At 37.5% G+C, this 25852-nt stretch overlaps 2 protein-coding genes across 2 annotated transcripts; both read left to right on the top strand.

The window, feature by feature from the left end:
* The first annotated feature begins 1566 nt into the window (after nt 1-1566).
* LOC128520839 (enkurin-like) lies at nt 1567-6417 on the top strand. The gene is made up of 5 exons (XM_053495257.1): nt 1567-1649; nt 4566-4711; nt 5452-5684; nt 5786-5932; nt 6140-6417. The coding sequence occupies exons 1-5, from the start codon at nt 1570-1572 to the stop codon at nt 6311-6313; spliced, it is 780 nt and encodes a 259-aa protein (XP_053351232.1). The 5' UTR covers nt 1567-1569; the 3' UTR covers nt 6314-6417.
* Nucleotides 6418-7970: 1553 nt separating this feature from the next.
* prtfdc1a (phosphoribosyl transferase domain containing 1a) lies at nt 7971-24915 on the top strand. The gene is made up of 9 exons (XM_053494766.1): nt 7971-8065; nt 9578-9684; nt 10038-10221; nt 13242-13307; nt 20202-20219; nt 20998-21080; nt 21816-21862; nt 23225-23301; nt 24498-24915. The coding sequence occupies exons 1-9, from the start codon at nt 8033-8035 to the stop codon at nt 24543-24545; spliced, it is 663 nt and encodes a 220-aa protein (XP_053350741.1). The 5' UTR covers nt 7971-8032; the 3' UTR covers nt 24546-24915.
* Nucleotides 24916-25852: the final 937 nt, after the last annotated feature.

Raw genomic sequence — 25852 nt, 5'->3', positions numbered from 1 at the left:
ACATACACACAATCTCATTACTGACTGACAGAAACTCACTTGCATGTATTTCCCTGCATAACGGTCACATTGTTCATCTGTAGGATTATAGAGGAGCTGTGAGATTCCACCCCCTCGAATGTAAACATTTATAAATTCCAAGTAAATTTTAAAAAGGCATTTATGGAGTCAGTGTGGAGAAAAATGAATCACCACACAAAAGGAATGTGATACGTAGCTGAATAGATAGAGAACTATGTAGTTAATTTCAAATGACCTAAAGGTTGGCTATAAAGTAGTGTGAAGATGATGGAGAAAGAAATCTTTAAACTCCAAACCAAGACGCATGTAGAGGAGGTGGAGTAGGTGGCTAAAAGTGCCGGATAAAAGCAGATGAAGAGTTTAAGACCTAGAATAAGACAAGATCAGGACAGAAGCGTTAGATGTTTTAATAAAGGCTAAGAGATGAGGGAGAGTAGAACCTACCACTGGTGGTCATGTAACCTACTGGACTCCAACCACCGTTAAACACCAGGGAAGAAGAAGTAGTAATGCATGTGATGATGCACTTAACAAAGTGAGGCGCTGTTAATTGGTAATTTTTATTCATAGTGACAGTTTTGCTAAAAGAGACTTTTCGGTCCAGAACTTTATTATAGGTAAAAGTCCTGTGTAGCATATTTTTGTTTGCTTGTTTGTTTGCTTTTAAACTTAAGTGCAATAAAAGATTTTCGTTAAAAAAATGAGAACCGTGATCACAATTACCATTATGGAAACATCATAACATGGCTGTCTTGTAATGTGTGTGTGTGTGTGTGGCTCTCAGCACTGCACAAAACCAGACCCACTGGCCAAGATTAATGAATTGTATGTAAAGTGTGACAAAATCTGATGATTTCGTATTTAAATATAAAATAATAATAATAATAATAATAATGATGATGATGATGATGATGAAGCTGTCTTTTTTGCTTCACAGTAATAAATATAAGCAATTAAATATATGGAAATAGGCCTTTATGTAATCTTCAGCAAGGGTGCCAATACTTTAAGTCAGTAAATAAATGTAGTCGGTGCATTTAATATTAATATGTATATCAGTAATACATCTACATCAAATAACAACAATAGCATATAAACTATAATATAAATAGTGAAAAAAAAAATCTTATTTTATTCCCACCTTTGTGACTTACGGCGCTGGCACGCGCACCGCCTCCGTGCGTGTTCTGTAAACCCGCGCGCACGTGTTACGTTCCGGAAGTGGTCACGTGATACATATAGGTGACGCAAAAATATATATTTTTCATAATAATAATAATAATAATAATCGTTTTTGTAAGGACCAGCTGTTCAGTTTTAAATATTAAAAACGTTTTATGTTAGACTAAAAATATATATGTTTGATTTTTTTTAAATGCATAAGCGTAACAAACCGGCAGTAGGTGGCGCTGTTGCTAAGCAACAGTTCTCATGGCAACAATAAACAAAGTGACCCGTGCGTATAAAAGCGTCAGGAGAGAAATTTGGAACTGAGCCATTTTTTTTTAAAGCCAAGTATTTCTATTGTATTTCTCTGTAAAGGACATCATGTCGGGTGTAATGAATCCTCCTGAGAGCATTTATAACCTGATTCCCAAAGAGGAGGTGAAGTCTGAAAAACCTCCCAGGTAAAATTATTATTATTATTATTATTATTATTATTATTATTATTATTATTGATATTATTGATATTATTATTGATATTATTATTATTATTTAGGCAGGTGACCTAAAAAAGTGTATAATCCTGCAACCCTACTATTGTGTAAATTATAATTTCTACTGACAGATTCTCTATATTTATAGCTACTAACTATAACTTTAAACAACCAGGAAGAAATTTTTAAAAAATATTTACAGCGGTACCTCAACATGCTAATTTAATCCGTTCCAGAGGCAAATTCTTAAGGTGAATTTCGTATTGTGAAACACATTGTCCCACAGGAAATAATGTAAATGCAGATATTCTGTTTTAGCCACCAAAACTATTAACAATATTACCAATTTCCAACGCAATAATCATATTTTTGCATTTAAAAATGATCAAAACATTTAGAAAGGACATGTAAATGAAGTTTAACCCTAATTTATGATTCCTCTTGGCACCGGCTGAATGAGTAAATCTGACTGAAAGCGGCTCCCTTTTCTTCTTGCTAACTAACATTCTTGAGATCCTTGCACAAATTGTGTAAAGTCTTACACAAATTGCGAAAAAACTAAACAAAAAGATTTGTAAACTTGCTTCACTTGGCTTTCCACTGAGAAAAATGTTATTGAGAAAAAATGTAATTTAGTGTTTTAATGGAATTGTTGGATTAATTAAATAATAAATCAATATTATCAACAGCAAATTGCAATATAAAAATGTACAGCATTTTGAAATTGAAATTGAAATTTAATTGTCATACAGTTATATTCTGGTGCTTTATCTATCTTTTCTTATCACTGACTCAGAGACTTTCTGCACAAACAATTTCCCATGTGCTCATACTGTCTGTATGTGTATAAATGGCAAATAAAGCCTCTTGACTCTCTTGATTATTATTATAAGAAGAATTATTTTGTTATTTTCCGGAATGAAATTGCTCTTCATCAGTCAGTATTTAGTATGAAGAGTCCTTTATTCTGCTGGATCTGGTGTTATACGCTAAAATGCTCACCCACCACCACCCACCTCCCCACCATGGGTTTCCCACCTGAATCGCTATCAAAATTATATTTCATATATTTCATTATATTGTTTACCAGGGGTTGAAATCTATCAGGTTACGTTACCATTGTCTTTTTCTCTCTCATCTTCCCACCTCTTGAAACTGATTTTCCAGACCAGCCTTCCTTTAAACTTGTTCTTGTTCTTGTTCTTCTTCCTCACACAGTGTTATAAAGGTCGCTGTGTCTAATTCTCACTTCCTCACACTGCTCCAATGTAAAAGTGTTATTATCAAACGCATTTATTTTCATTTGATCTTTTTTAACTAAAATAGTGTCTCAATCTGTACCATGTGTTCTTTTGTTAAATCAGTATGTGTTCGTGCACACATTTAATAATTTTCATATACAACATGTATATTTTTTAAATACTTTTCTCAGACTGCTCAGCGTTTCCTTCCCTGAAGGTTGGGGTGCAGCTCTTTATGTCTATGCACTTCTCAATGACTTCATCTTTCCTAATACTTTTGGCCCTCGTTGTAGATTTAACGAAGGTGAAATTACAGGCTTTTTTTAGTCATTAACCATAAGAAAAAAGTTGAAATTTTTGGACCTAAAACAAAAACGTGTCCCATTTAAAGCCACATAGCTATCTTACTTCTTGTGCAAATTTAAAAAGTCAAATCTATTAGACTTCTCTAATATATTAAGGCATTATTTTTTGATTCATCATTGATATGAGCTAATTATAATGAAGAGGAATGACATTTTATTCATGTTGTATGCTGAATATGCATGATAATGTCACTAAGCTTAATGTCACATTCACGTGTGTAAGAAAATATAAAAATACGTAAAATGCCACTTTTTAAAACATTTATTTAATTATTTATTTATTTATTTATATTTATTTTAACTTACTTAGCATCATTGACCAGTGGGAGAATTAATCCACATCCCTACAATATGTAACAAGACATACTAAATTCCCATTATACTATGTATATTAAGGCAATGTTTTAATAATGTATTTATAATAATGTATGCTCTATGCTGTAAGAAAAGTCTTAAAATAATGCTTTTTTTATTTATTTCACTGTTAAAAAATAATTAAAGGTCACATGCCATATGTGTTAATCATTTACGATCCTGTTCGATGTTACTGTTTATAGATTGTAGGGCTGCAACTAACGATTGTTTTAATAATCGATTAATCTGTCGATTATTTTTCCCGATTAATCGATAAATCAGATATTTTAAAAAACACAAGAAAAGCATTCATTCCCAAGCCTTAATTCAAAAACAGAACTAAAATCTTTAGAAAGTGCATAAACATGTTGCTCCTTGAGCTGTTATAATAATAATAAAATAAAATAAAAATGGACTAACACAAAAAACATAAACATGTATGCTTTACATCTGCCAAATATATACAATGGAACCTTGGATGACGAGCATAATCCGTTCCGGAAGCGGCTTGTATTCCAAAACACTCGTAAACCAAATATTAAAAAAAAAAAAAAAACACTAACGGAATCACTGCTGTGAAGTAAAAATAAAACAAATTAACCTGCACTTTACCTTTGAGAAAAATAGTATTATATTATTATTATTATTATTATTATATTTTTTTATACAAAAAAATATTTTTGTGTTCACTCTGCTCCGCGCTCAACTAATGTTTTTTTTAATCAATCAAATGTCCCTGCATCGCATGACACAACAAATCGATTATGAAATTCTTTGCCAACTCTTTTAGTAATCAATTTTTATCGATTAAATCTATTCGTTGTTGCAGCCCTAATAGATTGCAGTAAGAGTAAAATAAGAGTCATGTCTAGCGTGGTCAGGGGGCGAGGCGTTGTGTGATGTGATGATGTCATGCTTATTTACAGGTACACATCAAAGTTCAGACATCAGGTAAAGCAGGAGAAGCAGCAGAACAAAGCGTTCAACAAGACCATGGGTCCATCTAAAGTGGACGTACCTCCTCCAGATAAATACCTGCTGAAACACTCAAAAGAGCCCCAGCTGCCTGAGAGTAAGAGTCGACTCTGATTACTAACTAATGTCATAAAAATCATATTATGTTATTAAACTCTTATTCGCTAACACTAATAAGGGGACGAGAGCAGGAGAGACTCTGTCCAGTATTCAAATTAATTAAAGTGTCACCAAAGAGAGAAAATAAAATAAGAATCAATTATTAAATAAGGAAATAAGGAAAACATAGGCTTTTCCTAGTACTGGCTCAACTAAAGTGTGTTTATACCCAACCAGATGATTTTGCCCAAACAGAGACTTTTACCCAACCTAAATCCTGTGCCCAAAAGAGGGCTTTTGCTCAACCAGAGGCTTTTGCTCAATTACAGGCTTTTGCCCAACCTGGGTCTTTTGCCCAAAGATTTTGCCCAAACGGGGGCTTTTGCCCAATCAGAAACCCGTATCAAAACATAGGCTTTTGCCCACAGGCCAATGAGAAGCTTTTGCCCAATCATGGGCCTACAAAAAGGATAAATGAAAAATAAAAATAAAGGAAAATGTCGAAAATATCATGTTACAGCACTTAAAAACATATTTAATAAATGTGAAATATAATTTTATAAGGCTTTACTTGTCTTTTTAACTTATTGACGTTGTAAAGACGCTGATACTGAACCATACTGAGGATATAATAAAATTAATCAATTTAATAAATAAGCAGCTGTAGTGCTGACTCTGGGGTTTATAAGCAGCGTGACGTGAAGTGTGTGCAGTACATTGTTGTGATTTTCTCCTCAGGGAAGCCTTTCTTATATCATGAGGACTTCCAGCCCAGGAAGCCACCTGTACCTGCTAGGACGGAGAAGCCACTCATGGGCATCTGCAGCAAAATGGACTTTGTAAAGAGTAACGTGATAAAGAACAAAATGGCCGTTCCACGCAAACCCCAGCCTGCATGCGCACACACCAGACATGGAGACAAGCAGGTGCTTCAAAACTCAGGCCTCGTCCCACAGTTCATCAAGAAAAAGGTGAGTGAGAGGAAGCTGTGGAGGAAGGTGGAGTGATGGACCAAGGGATCGGAAAAATAAAAGTGTGTGTGTGCTTGTGTGTTGGTGTTTGTGTGTTCCAGGATTATGGTCAGACCCCGCAGTATCTGAGCCAGAGGCAGGAGGAGGTGAGGAGAGAGCAGGAGGAGTACGAACAGTATGTGCAGGAGAGGATGAAGGAGGAGGCCATGAAGCAGCTCTCTGAGGAGGAGCGCCAGGAAATACTGCATGTGAGAGACAGAGGGAGAGAGAGAGAGAGAGAGAGAGAGAGAGAGAATTGCATATTGAATGTTTTTCCTTAAACCATTTGCAACACAGGGATCATTCAACAGATTATAGAACAAAACGTGATCCAGGATATCTGGTGTACTCATGTACAGAACACAATGAACTTAAAAGATACTAAAGGTGTGTATGTGTTTGTGTGTGTGTGTCAGGGTCTGAAGAAGAACTGGGATGAGCTCCAGCACCAGTACCAAGGCCTGTCCCTGGTCATAGATACGCTGCCTAAGAAACACAGGAAATTGCAACTAGAGGCAGAAATGAAGCAGCTGGAGAAAGACATCGAGCTAATGGAGAGACATAAAATCATCTACATTGCTAAGAGCTGATCACAACATGCATGACATCACAGATTAAATCACACACACCCACTACAGGAATGTCAGAGACGGGAACTGCAGGCACGGTACACAGGAACTGCTGACGTAAAGACGTTTATTAAAATCTAAACAAACACAAGCAAAACAGCAAATTCAAACAGCAAGAAAACTGGAGAACAATGACAGAATGTAAGATGCAGCTTAAGTAAATATGAAAGGTTAAATAGTGACGCTAATCAAGGAAATCCAAGAGGTGCAGTTGAAAACAATTGCTGTGACTCTGTTGTAGTGCAACCTGGGAAATTAAGTCCAAGCACATGAAAGAAAGAGTCAGTGGGCGCAAGGTGCCCTCAAGGAATTATCCCTGACCTACCCCTCTCTACCCAAAGGGTGCTACTCCTGGGCAGTGGCACTAGCACAAAGTCCTTGGACAAGGAAAGCGTAGCAACAGCAAAGTCATTGATCCTCAGTTGAGTGAGCATAATGTCTCCTCAGCTTAATGGTGGACGCAGGTACTGCATCCAGAGGAAGCACCAGCATATCCTCGGCTCCAGAGACCGTTGCAACAACCGTCGTTGTTGGGACAGGGCTGCATGTGGCTCCAGGTGTATATCAGGTGGAGGTGGAGGTGCAGGGCATGGCTCGGGTTGCGCAAGGCGTGGCTCATATTAGATCTATCAGAACACGAGACAGGTCTATCAGAGCTACCACTTTGGTGGTACTTCGGTTGCGAGTTGGTGCTGGAGGTTTGCTGGAGGTTTGCCTGAAGGAAAAGGAAGTGTGTGAAGGAAACTCACACACACGCTGTGCTGGGATCACAGCGCGGCATATGTACAGTACATTTGTATCACAAGCTCCTTTGCTCGCTGCTGGATGGTACACAGCCACCATCGATGGTCTTCACCATCTGCCTTCTGTCGCCATTCTGTATAAGGGTTGTCCTCACCCTGGACACTGCCGTGCCCAGACACCTTGGTCCCTTCCTCACAATCATAACGGGGAACCTTGTTACCCAGAGCTTTGTTTTTGTGCTGCATGATGAAGGACACACGTCTTATTGAGACACTTCTAGCTCACCTTTCCCAGTTCTCCGTCTCATGGATATTGTGTTCCTCTTGATGCTTGACGTCGGATGGTGAGGTTTCTGCCCACAAAGTAGCCCCGCTAGGGTTGTCATAGCCCCAAACTAATTTTCACGGGCGCCCCAGCTGCTGTGGCCTGATATGGGTCTCACATTCTAAATAACAATGACAGAAGTCACGACCCACATCAGGGCATAGCGGGTGGGTCGCTACTGAAAATGTCAAATCCTGTATTTCTAAAATCGAAATAAACATGTTAGGCTTCAACTTCATGTTTTGTTTCGTTTCTGAACAAGAGGACTGTTTTTTCGTTATTCCTGTGTATCGTTGTCTTTTACACATTATTACACATTTTGCTTTTCACTGTGAAGCGACTGTGACAAATGAAGGAGTGTTTCAAGGATTGTCTATTGTACATAGAGTAATAACTTGTGCATGACGATGACTAATCCACTCAAAGACTCACACACACACACATTAATGTGTTCCTGCCCTGTCATGCACCACTAATCATTTCATTACTGCAGAATGGACTGAGTGATGAACATTTCTCCTCATGCAAGACATTTCCCTGTCCTCTGCTTCATCCACTCTGTCTGTTTACTTTCTCCTCCTCAACTGGAATCTTTCTTTAAACAGACAAGAGATGGAGGACACGCAGAAGGACCAGGCTGTTGTGGTAAATAAAGAACTTCTGATTCATAACTGATATAAATTTTGAGACATGTTTTTGCTGTTTTATTTATCAGAAGAAAGGAGTTCCCAGTGTCAGGGCTCTGTAACAGTGGTCAGCACTCAAATAAGATATGCAAATCAAAATTTCTAAATTGCTTCTGGTTGACTTTATGTGAAGGCAGTATGAGCTTTATTACACATTCATAACTATTATGCAAGATTTTATAAAACAAAATGCAAAAAGTCACACAAATTAAAATATATTAAACTTAGTCAAATTTATCTTTTATTTCTTATTTCATACCATAGAATTACTCAAATTTGTTTATTTTTCCTTCTAAAAAAATAATGCTTAAATGAGCCATTTCTTTATCACCCAGGGGTGCTTGTTACACCCGCTGTCCGTCTGACCACCATGAGCTCTAGAGCCTTTAGCCCTACTGCTCCTCAGTATCTGGAATTCCCTCCCCAAAAACATCCATAAAATAGATTCTTCAACCGAATTCAAATCTCAACTTAAGACCCATTTATTCAGAAACACTTATTTTACATGATGTAAGGCTGCACTCGAATCTCCACTCAAATCTCCATTTAAACCTTATAAATCGTCATTTGTTTTTAATTGTTTTAAATTATGACACTGACTCTTTTTATTTAATTTTGTTTTAATCACTTACAACTAAACGTTATTTTTGTTATCAATGTTATCTCATTTAATTGTTTATTTTATCCTTGGTTTGATCTGAAAGGTGACCTTTGGTGACCACAAAGGTGCCTATTTAAATAAAATGCATTATTATTATTATTATTATTATTATTATTATTATTATTATGTGCCAACAGAACAAGAAATTTATGCTTAAAAATTTACTAGGTAAATATAACTAAGGTAATTTTTTACATATCAGCTAAAATCTTTTTTTGTAATTTTAAATTAAGAAATTTTAAGCAAATGTCACTAGATTGAGGAGTGTTTCTCTTAATAAGATTTAAATTTTTTGCAGTGTATGTTCTCCTAACCTCCACTTGGGGTGCTAAACTGAAAAGTGGTTAATTATAATCAGTGTAACCTAATTTGTTCCGGAAAATCTTATTGGGTCGCTGGAGATGCTGTACACGAGGAAATAAAGATCTGTGTTAAAATTAAAAGAACAAATAATGGAACACTGGGCGGATTTAATTTTCCTAAACTGGAAGGTGATCCGTTGTTTTTAAGTGACCTCGCTGTCTCACTTAGTCCCATCGCCCCCTATTGGTTATAAATGGGTACTGCAACCAGTGCTAAGCAATAGATGTCCACTGGGCCAGGGATCACGCTGCCCCATGCACAGGAGAGGAGAAGCAGAAAGAATAGATAATGACAGGTGTATACAATTTTTTATTGGTACATATATTTTGAAAATGTCTGAATTTCGAAAATTATTATTATTTTTATTATTATTGTTTAGAGTTTAAGACACTTTGATGGCACTTCCAACATGTTTCAGATGTATTTTTTTAACTGTTTATTCGGCAGATAGCAGATGATTGGCCGGGTTATGAGTTAGAGTTGTTCACGTATCCGGAGCATTATTGCGGGGATGTGGAGTGTGTGTACATCCCACACGGCGTCATCATGAACAGGTAAACAAGAGTCACAAAAAGATATACAAAGTTCTTAATCCTGATTGCTCTTCCTATCAATAAAAGAGTAAAATTAATTCACTTTAGAATCTAATTAGCAGAATAAAGGTAGACTTTATACACTGTGCTTGTTATGTACTTAAGTTGTTTATTCTGATCTTACTTCTTGAACTTCTGCCCTCATTACTCTGACCCTCTTCAATATATTATAGTACGAATACCTTTACACACCCCCAGCACTGCTGAGCTCTGCTCTCTGATTGGTCAAAAATGTGCCAAAATGCTCTTGCTGGTGCACATAGATCAGGATCCAATGAACAAAACCACTTTCTGTTCACATTTATACGCTTCAGGATCGAGTGTTTAGCCAGAGACATCCTGGAGGACGTGGGTCATGAGAACCTGATGGTTCTTTGTGTTCTGAAAGGAGGCTATAAGTTCTGCGCTGACCTGGTGGAGTCCGTTAAAGCACAGAGCCGGAGCTCCGATCGACCCCTCACCACCCGCGTGGAGTTCATCCGCCTCAAGAGTTACCTGGTAGGACGAGAATAAAATTTTAAAAAAGCTGGGACTGGGGTCATGTGATCCACCAGCATCACTAGTCTGTGATAACAGAATGACCAGGGCCCAGTTTCTCGATAACGCACACTATTCGCGCGCTAAGAAGACTCTTAAGATATATCTTACGTAAAGTGATAACTTTTCTAAGTGTATTTCTCGAACTGTCCCTTAGGAGTCTTCTTAAGTCGCTGCCTCTTACGTCCGACGTTACAAGGTCTGTCTACAGTAAACGTCCTGAATTAGCTGACATCGGTTGCTCAGGAATCGATTTTTGACTCCTTTTGCATGACAGCGTTAAGGAAGACGGCACTTTCTATGCAAATTAAACATGCACTGAATTCTTTTAATAGCGTTTATTTCGACACGGGTTAACTTATCAATAGCATGCGATAATAGACAAATATATAAATAAACATGTTTAACATGCGAAAGCTCGTGGACCTTGCAGATCTTCGCAGAACATCGGGCGGGCACTCGAGGCGGCTCACGGTGGCTACTGTAATACCCCTATCTCACCTACGGTATGCGCTTTGACTCACGGTGAGATGTGATGTTAGGCCCCGTGAGCTGCCGCGATTACCCGTGACGTTCCTTTAACGTTCCACGAAGTTCTACAGGGGTAGCTCAGTGGTTAAGGCATTGGACTACGGTTCTGAAAATCCCAGGTTCAAACCCCACAACCACTAAGTTGCCACTGTTGGGCCCTTGAGCGTGGCCCTTAACCCTTAACTGCTCAGATGTGTAATGAGATAAAAATGTAAGTCTGGATAAGAGCGTCTGCCAAATGCTTAAATGTAAATGTAAATCTGCAAGGTCCGGAAGCTTCCGCGAGGACCACCAAAAAATTAAACATGTTTAATTTTTCACACGGAAAGATGGAAACGTAATCACAGTGCAAAAACCCGCGGTGAATCATGATGAACTCTACTTAAGGCCACCACGCGAGACCGCGCAGGTGAGATAGGGGTATAACACCGCATCTCACAGCGAGTAAAACCGCATAGGTGATATAGTGGTATAAAGCATTATAATCACTCAGAAAAATGAAAGGATGCTGGGTTTGAAACTCCCATGTTTATTTTCTCATTTAACTAAATCAAATTTCACCATAAAATAAAACGTGTCAAAAGAAAAGTCCATCCAGTTATGGATAATGGCTAATGATCAATAAAACATATTTTAAACAAAAAGCAGCGAGCAGCTGGACATCGGGACGTAGAGTGTAAGTACGACGCGTTAGTCTGGCAAGTGCAGGTCTGAGCAGGTCAAGAAGCTCCATCATCTGTTGCCTTGGAAGGCGAAACCTTTTTTTGTTTTAAATAGCGACCTCAGGCAAAATATGAAAAGGGCTGAAGTTTTGTCTAAAGGCAAAATGTACATGAACCACGTGGCTCCGCGGACGGCGCCGTCTTCAGTTTAGCACAACAACACGCTGTATCGCTGCCAAATTGTTTGCCACCTGTTCGATATTAAAAGTGATCGCCAATTTTAATGCATTAGTCACATTATGAAATAGGCTAATTAAAAGTCACTCTATTAGTTCTGATATAAAATAAAATTCATAAACAGGTCTAACGTATATTCCATCATTAATACGACTTTGATAATGTGCCATAATGTGCTTGCATACACGCTGATTTATAAAGACTGCTGCTCAGTGGCGGCGATAGGCGTCTTGAGCTGAAACTACGCTAAGAGTGAGTTAAGGTTGGTCCAGACCAACCTTATGAACGTGTGAGTTACCTAAGAGATACTTAGCGTACGAGCTTTTCGGGAAATGTGCCATAAAGTTAAGAGAGAGGTTAAGGTACAACTTAAGAACTACTTGATAAGAAGCTTTCGAGAAACCGGGCCCTGATCTTACAGTATGTGGAGATTAATAATTAGGCATGTTTTAATAATATCTACAGATTAAGCAAGTTTAGCATAATATATAGATTAAATTTAAAAAAATTTAAGTAAATTAATTTGCTTCATTGTGGTTGTTTTGCTTATTTATTTGTTTAGTCAGTCTATAAACCGGCATTTTGCAAAGTAAATTTTTTTTAAATTCATTTTATTCGTTTTGAATTAATACAATTTACTTTGGAAAACATAATGTTATTTTTAATAATGTTTTTATTTATATACACATACAACTTTTTGTTTTGTTTTATTTATAGCATGTTTTATCACTTTTATTGGAAACTTTGTAATTTAATTTTAATTGTACTCTTTAATGCAATTAATTTAATAGCACCTAAACAGCAGTTTAGCTTTAATAACCTTAAATAAACCAAAAAGCAAATAATCTGTAAACAAATTGTGTTAATGCTTTTTTTCATGTGTTTTGGCTCTGCGCCAGTTTTTCACATTGCTGTTGGGTAATTAAATAACTTTATACCATGCTTTTATCAAAAAAGCAAACAGCTAAGCTTTCATAGTTTGTGACCCTCCGTCTTCCTCTTGTTGACATTCCAGATGTTTTCTGGAGTAAATTGCAGTGCTCTTTTTTATTTATTTATTTATTCTTTATGTATATCTGGGTTTCCCTTACCGTTTTATAGCCGTCATTTTAAAATTTTTCCACTAGATGACACCGTTGTTATATTTTTTACCTGGGATTCAAGAACACATTTTAACAACCTTAAAATAATTGACTTTAACACACACACACACACACACACACACAGAGAGAGAGAGAGAGTATTTGTATTTGTTATAGAGTAATAGAGTTTTTGCTTCTGTTGTGTTTGAATTAAAACATTGTCGGAAGCAAAGAACCAGCAATGATCCAAAGAACATCTGGAGGTGAAGCAGTAAGTATTCCATATTCAGCTCAGATGAGTTTACACCTATGAGCCATATCTCATGAGCATGACTCTCTCATGTCTCCTCTGTTCTTTATGTTCAGAGAGAAACTGAACATAACAACAGAGTGTTATGAACACTGTGTGTGTGTGTGTGTGTGTGTGTGTGTGTGTGTGTGTGTGTGTGTGTGTGTGTGTGTGTGTTAGAACGACCGCTCAACTGAGGATCTGCACATCATTGGCCCAGAGGATCTCTCCATGCTGAGAGGAAAAGTAAGAGCATTCAGCTTTACAGACTGCTGGGTCTCTCTCTCTCTCTCTCTCTCTCTCTCTCTCTCGCTCTCTCTGAAATTTTAACATGAAATACTGGGATTTCTAAACATTGGGCCAAAATCAAACAACAGCACATCAGACAGCAGGTCCAGAGAGAGGAACTTAGATTGGATTTATAATTGGACTTTAGGTCTTTAGAAATGGAAATGTTATAAATATAATGATTGAATGTCTCTTAATATTCAGAGACAATATTTTCTTCATATCTATCCTTATACTTTGCTATATATTATTATACTTACAGTGTAAATGTAAATGGGGGGGGGGGGGGTAAAAGCGTTTGGATAAAAAACATTTAACAAAAGCGTTTAGTCTTATTTTAGTAAGATAGGATGAGTATCATATGCACAGCATATCACATAAAAATAATGAGTATAACAAATAGAATATATTTTATATTAACATAAATACCATAAAAGGTACATTTACTTTATGCTATTTAACACAGTTATAAGAAGTAAAAACTCTTTACTCCTCTATATAATCTCCTGTTACACTAATACACTTATCCCAGTGTTTCACTGGAGCTTGGACACCATCAAGGTAGAAAGTTTTCTCAGTACACCAGAGCCATGATCAGACTGCCTACTTCACGTCTAAAACACTGGCCTCCCAGGAACTCCTTTACCGGCCCAAACATGTGTAAATGGCTTGGAGTGAGGTCAGGACTGTACGGGGAACGTGGTGACTCCCAGTCGAGTTCCTGTAATGTGAAAGTGGTGTTGGTGAATGAATGTGTGTACAGTTCACACAGTCACAGGCGTCTCTTGGTTATTTGTTGATTTTCAGTGATCCACGTGCTGAATGTTCACAGGAATGACTGCCGCGAGCACTGAGCCACCTCGGCCGGGATCGTCATTCACGGACATGCGCTCTTCTTTAAAATGTTCAAAATGTTTACACGGTTCAAATGTTTTACTGCGGCTGAGAGTTTCATCACCGTACTGTCTCCTTTCATGCCTTCATTCATCAAAACGTTTAATCAGAAGTCGCGGTTTGCCTTAAACAACCTTTATACTGTAGAACAGTTCCATGTTATGGAGACAAAGCTCTAACTAAGACATGATGAGAACACACTCGGGTCATTTCCTGGCCGTGAGCGGTATGTTTGAGATTAAGCACACACGATTCTGGTTTATTAATGACAAATGCCATTCCTTCTAACTCTGGTTCCTCTCCTGGATTCTTTCATGACATCTCAGGGAGTTTTTCCTGCCACTGTTGCCTCTGGCTGGTTCATTAATTATCTACATCTACATCTGGATTCGTTAATGTTGCTTTGTGACGATGTATGTAATTAAAATTGATCAACACAAAGTGAACTGAATGCTGTAAATCCTACGGCTCCTCTTCAATCTGTTCAGTCTGTACTGAACATGACTTTAATTAGCATGCTAATTGATAGTTCTCCTTTTCTCAGAAGCCAGTTCTGTCCTCAGGGTTTTTGTTTGTCCCTCTCGGTGGCACCACATCTAACAGCTCCAGGGACTCCAGTTCCATCATAAGCTCAGGTTCCTGGCTGCTTGCTATTCTTTCGGGTTTCTTTGCACTTTCCAGAAACACTACATTAGGGGAACTGGTGATCCCTTAAACTCAATGTTCCTGGGAGACACTTTGGATCCACTCTGACTGTACAAAGCCTTTGTGACATCACCGAAGGGTTTTCTGATGAAGCTCAGCTGTGGGAGCTCCGACTGTTACCATCTTGGCAGGAGCTGACTCCAACAAAATCTCAAGTAATCCATAAATGCTAAATGGGTGGGAATGAACGGAGTCTGTCTGTTGGTTGGGACATGCCTACTTACCTCATTTACCACAAGCTACCTAGCTTAGCTTTAGCTTAGTTAAAATGTTAAGGTTTAACATTAAGTTATATTTTAATACTGCTTTGCATTTGATTGAACTTCATCATTCATACCCTAAACCTCGTCCCTAAACTATCATCTCCTACATTTCTTGTGGTAAGCCAACCTACAATGATTGCATTTAGCTGGTTAGCTAAAGTGATGCATAGCACACAGCTAGATGCCCCAATGCACCTCAATTATTTATAACTTTATGGCTTAAGGTAATTTTACCTGATTATTTACATTAAAACGTACAGTTGTGGTGAATAGAAGCTCTTGTCTATAGAGACAAAAACTGTTTGTTTGTTTTTGTAACCAGCTGTGAACATGTTTATTTCTATTATAGCATTGCAAATTTTAACACAGGGCTCTAATATCAGATAATTACCAGTGCCATAATATTCAAGTTACCTAACTGGCCAACAGTAACAACTTAAATCAATAATATGAGCTGAAGTAATGCAATGTTCAAGGTATATCACTGTATATTGGTAAACTGTACATTGAGTTCAATGCGGCTATTATTGGAATTATTCCAGTTGTGTGATACAAATTAGTCTTCATGTTTATGCAACATATGATTAAGGAAAAAGAACACTAGTTTTAAGTAAAAAAAAAAAAAAGCATTGTTTTTACAAAAAAAAGTATCTCTTTTATTGCTTTGAAGCTTTAAACTGTGCTAGCTGGAGGGGAAATATACACAGTTTGTTCAAGCAGGCCATTAGCGCTTATAAATACAAGCATTCACAAATTCCCTTCAGCTGGTCCTGATCATGGGAAGGAGAAGAGAGAGAGAGAGAGAGAGAGAGAGAGAGAGAATATGACTATAAAGGCTACAGTAAGTTAACATACACTCAGTACATTTGATATGTTATATAGTAAATTTGAAGATGGGTCCTTTTGTACTTTAACTCCGGTACACATTTAAATGGTGGACTTCTACTTTTACTTCAGTGATATTTCACCTAGTTTATCTCTACTTCTATTTAAGTGCAGGTTTTGTGTATTTTGGCCACTTGTACGTTTTTCCGCGTTGTATTTTCTTAGTGAAAATAATACATTACTATTATTTATAACTTTTCTATAACAGTAATCCATTACTATAAGTAGTTACTATCTAAAGTAGCATCTTACTGTTATGTGACTTTTTCAGGTTTTGCTGCTTTAAAACTTCTAGATGTTCTAGCTAGGAAGAAAAAGAAAAATCAGTTCTCTGAAGCAGGTCATTAGCACTCATGAACACAAGCCATTCATAAATTCCCTTCAGCTGGCCCTGATCTTGATGGCTACCTCCACCATAACACAAGCAAAGCCCTCAGGACACGATGCAGAACGTCAGCACACACTGAGCTCTGCAGGAACGCGACCATCACTCCTCCCCTCGTTTCTGGTGCGAACCCACATCAAAGCCAGGCTTCACAGACGTATCTAACAAGTCCGTCGTCATCGCTCGATCTCGTACGTAAACGCAGACGGAACAGAAAACAAACAGGCGAGAGTGGCCACAAATGAGCAAACTCAAACAGACCACAGAACGGCAGGACCTCGCGGCGGCGACCCGGTGCTGTTTGAGCCCAATTCTGGGTTTAATTTGTCCTCCTGTCATCTGTGCAGAAATTCAGGGAGGCAAAAAAAAAAAATTTGGCCTCCCGGAGACTCAGCTTTCACAAGAACCCACTTTTTGCGAAACTGCGATGTTAAACTGTTTATGAACTTCCTTTGTGATATTCAATGCCAATCTGATGTTGTGATGTGGAAGTCATGTGTGGCACAGACACAGAAAGACGCAATTACACTTTATTAATACTTCGACTACCATAGACACACGCACACACACATGCAAACACGTACATGTACACTTACACACACAGAGAGCTGGTAAAGGCAAAACTATAACAACATTCACTCATTAATTCTTTTTTCTGATTTTCTTTTTTTTCGGTCTTTATTATATTCTTTTTTTATTTATTATTTCATTAATGTTTTTCAGTTTTTTCCTTCTTTTTAATTTATTTTCTGGTTGTACATTTTTTGTTTTTTCCTATGCGTTCATTCATTCATTCTTTCTATTTTTATTTATTTATTCCTGGTTCACTTTCTTTTATTCTTTCATTCCTTTTTTTACTTTCTTAATTTTTTTCTTAGTTCTTTTTTCTTTCTGCCTTTCTGTTTTCATTCAATAATTCTGTAATTTGCCTTAATATCTTTTTTTCTGATTTCGTTCTTTTGATCGTTTGTCTGTTTTTGTCTTTTATTTCATTATATTTTTTCTTTTTTTCTTGTAATTTTTTCTTTTTTCAATCTAATTTATTCAGTTATTTTCTGATTCTTTCTTTTTTATTTTGTTTACTTTTTTCCTTTTTGTCTGTCTTTCTTTTTCCATTCTTAACTTTTTTTTCCTTGTTCTTTTTCTTTCTTTCTCTCTTTCTTTCTTACATTTTCTGTTTCTATCTTCATTTTTGTTGCTTTCATTTGATTCACTCCCATCTCTTTTGATTAAATTTTTTTGCCTTCTTTTTTTTGTCTTTTATCAGTCATATTACCACCTTCCTTTTTAAATTCCTCTCTTTGCTTTGCTTCATCTTTTCCCCCTTCACCCCACACTCACTCCTTTTCCCCATAACAACTGTCCTTTACCCCTTCAGTCACTCCATGTAATTGACAGATGTGGAAGAGCATGACGTTACTCTGTCACGTGTGTAGTCAGCTCTGAACGGGGAATTGGTCACATGCAGTACAATGGTCTGTAGTTTTCAGTTACAGAAACTCTGACAGTAGCTCAGGTTTATATTAATGCACGCGTTCTGATGCGTAACAGCTCTTTCACAGGGATGCGTTAATATGTAATATTTATGGAAGGAGTCTTCAGTGTCAGAGCTTTGTAACACACACAGTTCTCCATCTCGCTCAACGCTGGAATGTCACCAGGGCCACTGCCGTGTTTCATTTCCAAAGTTTTGCCTGCCTTGCAGTTTCAGTAAACACGTCCACGTGTTATTCGGCCCTGAACACCACCGAACGGCTTAACTTTGAACCAGGATTGTATTAAATCTTGTCTTGAATGTTCAGACAGATGGAGACTATTTGCCTAAGTCTTTCCATTCAGCTATGAGTGTGTTTTTTTTTTCCTTTTGTTAGATCTTGTGGGTTTTACACTGGAATGAAAAGGGACAAAAGTGATGGAGAGTGATGGAGAGAGAGAGGGTGAAGTGCTGAAACATCTGCATCCGGTACAGAGAGCAGAAGCAGAAAACAAAGACAGTTAATCCTTCGAGTCTTTTTGAGTTTCCAAAGAGTTTAACACTTAACATGATAGTTTTATCAGAAATTATATTCATTGATTTATTACAATAGCTTATAAAACAAGGTTGGACCTGATGAGTGTACTTCGGTATATTCCTAAATAATATTATAATATTAGTAATAGTAATATTCTGTGTAACGTTACATATACGTTACCTACTAAACATCTCATTATTTCCAACATTTGAGTTTTCATGTGTTCTTCTTCTGTGGTCTCTGTAGCGTATAGTTGTGATAATGGACTTCTGCAGCGTTTTTTGGTTTAGTTTACAATCAATTGACTGTAAAAATCAAAAAGTCAAAACCCTGAGCATTTCAGTCACTACACTTAATATAAAGAATGCAAGCACAGGGATTTCAAAATGTCTGCTTTCTCAATACAAAGAATTAAGCTTAACCTAGAAAGGTTTACTGGATAATTAAGACTTACAATAAAAGGGTTCTACTTAAAAACTTTGTTGAAACATCCAGTGTCCTTCTAAAGTATGTTCTAATCAGAAGGTTCACTTAGTTACTGTACTTCCATGTATATTTCACGTATCTGTACTTTACATGATTAGTTTTATTAGAGGCTACCTTTTTACTTTAACTCCACTCCATCCTACAGCAATAATCAGTACTTTTACTTCGCTATGTTTCTGCCCCGCGTTGCGTTACATAACTACAGAAACGGAAATGATTCCGGACAGCAATGAAAATAACACTGTATAGCAGTAATACTGTATATTACTATTACAGGTCACTATCTAAAGAAACACACTACTGCTGTCTTAATTTTACATAATTATCATTTATCAGTTGCCATATTGAGCGTTAATTACACAAGTAAGCACATGAAGATAACAGACATCGGACGTACTGTAGCTTACATTCCAGATCAATGTTTTTTTTCAAATAAAAAGTCAAATAAACTTTGACTTTTGCAATTAATAATTAATTAATACTCGCATGAGCAAAAGCAGAAAAAATAAACACTTGTGCATTTCGCGCATGATGATATTGTACACTAGATGTGCCTGGGATTTAATACGCGTGAAATTTAATTGCACATTCATAAACGCGTTTTTACGATGTACGGCACTATCTGTCGAATTTTGTAATGAACTAAAATTTTTACGTGTCACCGTAAAGTGTGCGGAATAAAGGTCTGAGATTTTAGTTCCACACTCATAAGCGTGTATTTAAAATGTATGTCTGTTGAATTTTGAAATAAACTAAAGATTTTTTTTAAGGTTGAAAGTGCATTTTCCATTTAAAAATCAAATTAGCATATATTCTCTTCCCATGGGTCGATTGTGATGAAACAAAGCCCATATGTTACCTCAAGCTCAGCCAAATACACCTGTGAAAACACCATTAAAATTCTTTTAGTAATTTTTATGTGATACATACACAAATAAACAGACAAAAAAATTTTCAAAAACCAAATTGATGTATTTTACTACTCAGGTCACATCCTCCCAAATAATTTTATGGTTTACAGTAATTTTACAGTTTATATGTAATAGATAAAACGAAACATTCAGCTATCAAAATGCACTAATGCTTCACATAGAAGTCAAGCAAAAGTAATGCAAATTATGAGTCTCACTTCTTCTTATACATGCAGTATTACAGTATGTGTGTTCATTTGTTAATTTTCTTTCCTTCCTCACTCATCTTCCTCTCTCCACATGCGACACAGAACGTCCTGATTGTTGAGGTAAGTGAGTTCATCATTACTTATCACCTTCTTTGACATACTGTAGCATTAAACAAATCCAATGCAGAGGCTAAAACTATAAATCACTCAGTCTGGTCCGGTGGCGCGTGAGCAGTTTTAGATGCACCTTTGTTCAAAATATGATGCAACGTCACTGTTGCCATGTTTCAGCAAAAAAAAAAAAAAAAAAAAAGTTCAACCTAACTGCATCTCAAAATCCTTTCAAAATGTTTAAAGTATCTTAAAAAATTTGGCAGGGCAAAAAATAAGAATTTTTTTCTTACACACCTTAATTTGGGAAATCAGGTCACTGTGGTGCGCATGCATTTCTGATCTACTGACCAGACATCATTCATTCATTTATTTATGCATCCCTCTTTCCGCCTTCAATCTTTACAGTACTCTATATCAATTACACAAGAAATGATTCGGTCCCTCATAGACACACTGGATGCACTTTGCCATTGTTTTTGGTCACAAGGTTCAATATTCACTCTGTGTGGTTTAATGGGACAGTGAGCATGCGGAAAGGCAAACACATCAACATCAGGATGATCAGCTTACAGGGTCGCTGAAAACTCTAATGACTGCAGACTTTATCTCCATAAGGGCGAGTGTTTGTTAAACAGCTGCTGTAGAGTATATGTGATGGGGCTTTGCATCGTCCACACTTACAGTGCTTATGTTAATGATTTAAACACAGTTTACACTTCTCTATCGTTTCATCTAAATGCCATAAAATGAGACACAAATTGATAACACACTCTTCTCTCTGAAGGCGATAGTGGACACTGGGATGACCCTGAAGATGCTCCTGCAACACGTGGAGAAGTTCCAGCCCAAGACTGTCAGGGTGGCCGGGTGAGAACTCGACATAAAGAGATGCTTGTGATACATCATTCATTTAATCTAAACCTTGGTGTAGAGGGGAAACTGGCCAAACTTAGGCATCTGTAACCATTGGTACTGTTCTGAGCCCAAAAATTATTGGCACCCTTTTCCAGACGGGGGGGAAAGGGTGCCAATAATTTTGTTTGTTTTGCATTTGTTTGTTTGTTTGTTTGTTTGTTTGTTTGTTTTAACCTTAATATCCATTTCTGTTGGGCATAAACCTCATATTCCAAAGCCATCACTTTTCATGCGAAATAAAAATAAAATAAACATAATAAATACAGCTTGAACATCTATTGGAGACACCAGCTTTTTATGGCTTAACAAACAGGAAAAAAAAAAACATTATTCGGAAGTTGCTTCGGTGCTTGGACCAGACGGAAAATAAGAGACTTAAAAAGTCCTTGAGGAAGCCTGGAGGTCTATTCCCCAAGCCTACGTTGAACATTCACGAATGTCCGGCTCCTCGAAAGCACAATTTTAAGAATGTGGTGGTGGGGGGGTTCAAAACTTTTGACCAGTACTGTATAAACAATATTTATTTGTCTAGTTGTGTAACTGGAAATGGTGTGTATAATGATTTGCATTTTTTCTTGGAAGAGTGTGCCAATATTTTTTTCACCCTTTACAACAGCTTAAAAAACATGCGCCGTGTGTGTGTTTGTGTGTGTGTGTGTGTGTGTGTGTGTGTGTGTGGTTCTTCAGCTTGCTAGTGAAGCGGATTCCCGGCAGAGCTACAACACTTCCAGACTGTGAGTTCATTCAGTATCTGAAAACATCTACACAAAAATGAGTTGAGGGGGTTCGAGAGAAACCGGAGGAGTTCCCGAGAAGTCTCAGCAATTCATAGCAAATGACAAGGTGTCGTGGGTCCTCTGTAGTTAGACGAGGAACGTTCTTGAACAGGTCAGCCGGAGCATAGCAGCGTCCTAGGCGGAGGTGGGAGGTGACTGAGTACATGGGCTTTGTTACTGTACTTAAGTGCACATTTTACATATCTGTACTTTTTTGTACATTTCTGCAAGGCCTAACCACAGTGGTGTGACGATTATGTGTAATTGCGTGACAAAGCTATTGTAAATGAATCCGAGCCCTTATTATCTTAAGTAAATTAGAAAATACCTTTACTCAAGTACGCATGTACAGGGAGAACCTGTACTTCTACTTGAGTTATATTACTCAAGTACACGGGACGTATACTCTGGCGACCTTTCATAAGTACATATTAACATTTCATAGATAATGCATAGTCAGCTCGTGGGTGATTCAGGACCCACAGATTTGAGCAGCCAAGGACCGTCTGGACAATTCTATACGATCTATCAAAACATTCAAGAATGTCCGAGAGACTTCTGTTCCTGCCCAGTAAACAAAAACGAGATTTATTTCAGCCCTACACATTCCTCAGACAAAATTCTATTCATTTCTTTGTTTGTTTGTTTGTTTGTTTGTTTGTTTGTTTGTTTGTTTGTTTTTCAAAATAACTTTTGCTTCAATTCCATCTGTAAGAGATGGACAGATGTTAAAGCAGCCCGATAGTCATGACTATTAAGTGATCTTACTGAAGCATCAGCTGTTTTTAAGAAATGTCCTTAAAGGATTCTATCTTTTGAAGTCTTATTTTAGTGGCAGCAGGATTTCCCACAATGCACCGGGAATGTGTGATTATTTTAGAAATGAGTTGTCGTACAAATGTTACAGGCAAATCCTCAGGTGGTGCTCACCATTTCTGTTCACACACACACACACACACACACACACTGAACAGTTCTTGTCTCTTGACTTTAAGGCTTCCCTTAACCCTCTGTCGATGTGAGTTTAGTCTAAAGAAGTGGTCAAAACAAACATGAATAAAATTTGCCTGCTGAAAAAAAGGACAATTTGCAAGACAGGCTTGGACACGAGGGAGGAATTTGCCTCTGGAAGCAGTTAATTTTAGGTCATGTCCAGGTCATCTAGGCGATCTTTAACCTTGTAAAGTCACAAATCTTGTAAATACTGTATGAGATAAAACTTCATCCTCAAAAACAGGATTTGTTTGTTTTACTTCTTCATTACATCAGACAAATATCATCATTTTATTCTTTAATTTTCCTCTATGTCCGTCTCTTCAGATGTTGGATTTGTCATCCCTAACCGCTTCGTTGTTGGTTACGCTCTGGACTACAACGAGTACTTCCGAGACCTGAATGTGAGTTCTCTGAGATGTTTCGTGAGACTCTGATATTGAGAGAGACAGCAGAGAAGGGCAGGAGCGCTCCACTCCCACCCTGCTTTCCATAGTCAAATTCCCACATCTCCAGTTTCTCCAGGCAGATTAGCATGATGAGCTCAGTGCACACACACACACACACACACACGCCACTGCCTTACACACTGGAGTCGTGCAGCACTGCACTGGCTCTGTGTTAGACTATTCTCACTGGGAATTTCTTCAGCGCTCACTCCTGCTGCCCAAAAGGAGTAAAAGTCTGAGTTCTTTCTTCACCACTTTCCAGGCAATTCCCAGTTTCTTATCTTTTCTAGCTTCCAGGCATCACCACAAATTATTTATTTATTCATTTTTTATTCTCTAGCTCACAAGCATTCCTATTTTTTCTTCCCAAACTCTCACGTCCTCCAAATATTTTGTTTTCTTTCCTTCCAGGCCTTCTTTAGTTTCCTTTTTCCCTATCTTCCAGGTATTCCCTAAGTTTTTTTCTTCCTCAGCACCCGGGCATTTGCTAGCTTGTCTTACCTTACAGGTATACTCCTAGTTTTTAAGTTCCATACGTTTTTTAGTTTTCTTTTTTTCTCCATATTTATCCCCCAGATGTTCCCAACCCTTCTTTTTCCATACTGTACAAGACATTCCCTAGTTTTCTCTACCTTTTGGTCTTCCCAAGAGTTTTTTTCATTCTCTTTTCTCCTGGGCATTCATTAGTTGATCATTGTCCAACCTCTTAGGCATTCCCTAGATGTTTTATTCCTACCTTACAGGTATGCTCTAGTCTCTTTATTCCCTACCTTCCAGGAATTCCCTAAGTTTTTTTTTTCTTATCTAGCTCCCTACCTGAGAATTCCCTACCCTATTCCTTTTTCCCAGGCGTTGCCTACAGTAATTTCCTTCTTTTCTACCTTTAAGGTATTCCCTAATTTTCTTGCTTTTAGCTCCCAGATGTTCTTACTCCATAGTTCCTAGGTGTTCTCTACTTTCCTTCTTCTCTTCTCTGTTTTATGTGGACGTTCTGCTGTACACGCCTCCCTGTGAATGAACTGTTCCTACAGAAAGAATAACTGATTAAAGTGAATGCATGGATATAACGCTGTGCTGTGCAGGTCTACTGAAACTACAGTGACAGTGACCCCTCTATCTCTCTCTCTCTCTCTCTCTCTTTCTCTTTGCAGCACATCTGCGTGATCAGCGAGAGGGGAAAGCTAAAGTATAAACTGTGAGAAACAGACATGTGACCATGTGGGCTTGTTTTCATCTCACACTGATAGAAGTTAAGTTACAAGACTAACAGAAGCTCATTGTGATGGACCTGTATGTGCATGAAGTGGGGATTTTATAGTGAAATCACTTCAGACTACAGACTTAAACGCTTCAGAGGTTAAGCAAGAGTTAAGGGGAGTTTTGGGGGAGTTTGTCTCTAACAGAGCCGTGTCTCAGTTTCCTGTATTTCTTTTCTTGAACTTTAAGTCAAAGTCCAGCATCACTATCTGATAATTACAACATGTCCAAGTGAAATGTACCTTTTGGCTGTAAATACGCTTTATCAGCTTATCTTTCCAACTGGTAACCTTCTCCACATAATACAGCCGGGGATTTTAGTGGTCCAATAATATTTTATACTACAGTATGATTCATCTCAGGCTTTCCAGTAAATGATTTGATGTTATATTAATAGTAAACTGTATTACAAGTGTTTTACATGGGAAATCGCGAAATACAGAATACAGTACAAAATAAAAGCATTCATTGTGAAGGAACTTTTATTTGTGATTCATACTGTACCATCCAGAATCATGCAAGTGTGATTCACCCTTTAGAGACTCACTTTAAATATCTCGGTAACGTCTGCTTAACCTCAAGGATGTAAGGATCTACCCAATGATGGAAGTCGCTCTGGATAAGAACGTCTGCCAAATGCCTGAATGTAAACATATGTATGAAATAATCAAAACAACTAACTAGATCTTTTCAAATGCATCTAATTAAATACAGTATAAAGGTTTTAAGATTGTTGTGGAATAGAAATGAGTCTAGGATGGACACCAAGCTAACAACAGAGCATATGGAATGATCTTAGCAGTTTAAGGACTCTACTACTGCACAGAATGTGGTAGGAGTTGCTTTCCTGCTGTGCTTTAGCTTCGTACCCTGATGGTTCTGAGCTTGGCCAGATTTAATGTTTGGCAGAGAGAGTTTCTCTCACATACAGAAAACATTCCATGACTCAGCCTGGGTGTGAGAACAGCATAATGATCTGAACTCACCATCTGTCATGGGCTTGGGATCGGAGAATGCTGTAGGCATGTGATCCTGACCTTCAGATTCATCACTGAGGCCGCATTCACAAGGTCGTGGATGAAAAACACTTTTCTTTTTTTTCTTTTTTTTTTATTATTTTTGTGCATCAAATATGAGAGATGAAAACTGAATTATTAATTTATAAATCTTGTGTTGGTTTAACCAGAACTATTGGCATATTTAAGGACAAGAGCAAACGTCCAAATGTCTACCCTTAGATAAGTTTGCT

Source organism: Clarias gariepinus, chromosome 4 (assembly GCF_024256425.1).
Source record: "Clarias gariepinus isolate MV-2021 ecotype Netherlands chromosome 4, CGAR_prim_01v2, whole genome shotgun sequence".
Classification (NCBI taxonomy): Eukaryota; Metazoa; Chordata; class Actinopteri; order Siluriformes; family Clariidae; genus Clarias; species Clarias gariepinus.
The sequence above is the reverse complement of the archived record's forward strand: the minus strand, read 5'-3'. Positions and strand labels throughout refer to the sequence as shown.

Coding starts and splice junctions, on each gene's coding strand:
- LOC128520839 (XM_053495257.1), top strand. CDS start 1,570: ATGTCGGGTGTAATGAATCCTCCTGAGAGCATTTATAACCTGATTCCC. Junction 5,685..5,785: donor CACAGTTCATCAAGAAAAAG/GTGAGTGAGAGG, acceptor TGTGTGTTCCAG/GATTATGGTCAGACCCCGCA. Junction 5,933..6,139: donor AGCGCCAGGAAATACTGCAT/GTGAGAGACAGA, acceptor TGTGTGTGTCAG/GGTCTGAAGAAGAACTGGGA.
- prtfdc1a (XM_053494766.1), top strand. CDS start 8,033: ATGGAGGACACGCAGAAGGACCAGGCTGTTGTG. Junction 21,081..21,815: donor AAGACTGTCAGGGTGGCCGG/GTGAGAACTCGA, acceptor GTGGTTCTTCAG/CTTGCTAGTGAAGCGGATTC. Junction 21,863..23,224: donor AGCTACAACACTTCCAGACT/GTGAGTTCATTC, acceptor CCGTCTCTTCAG/ATGTTGGATTTGTCATCCCT.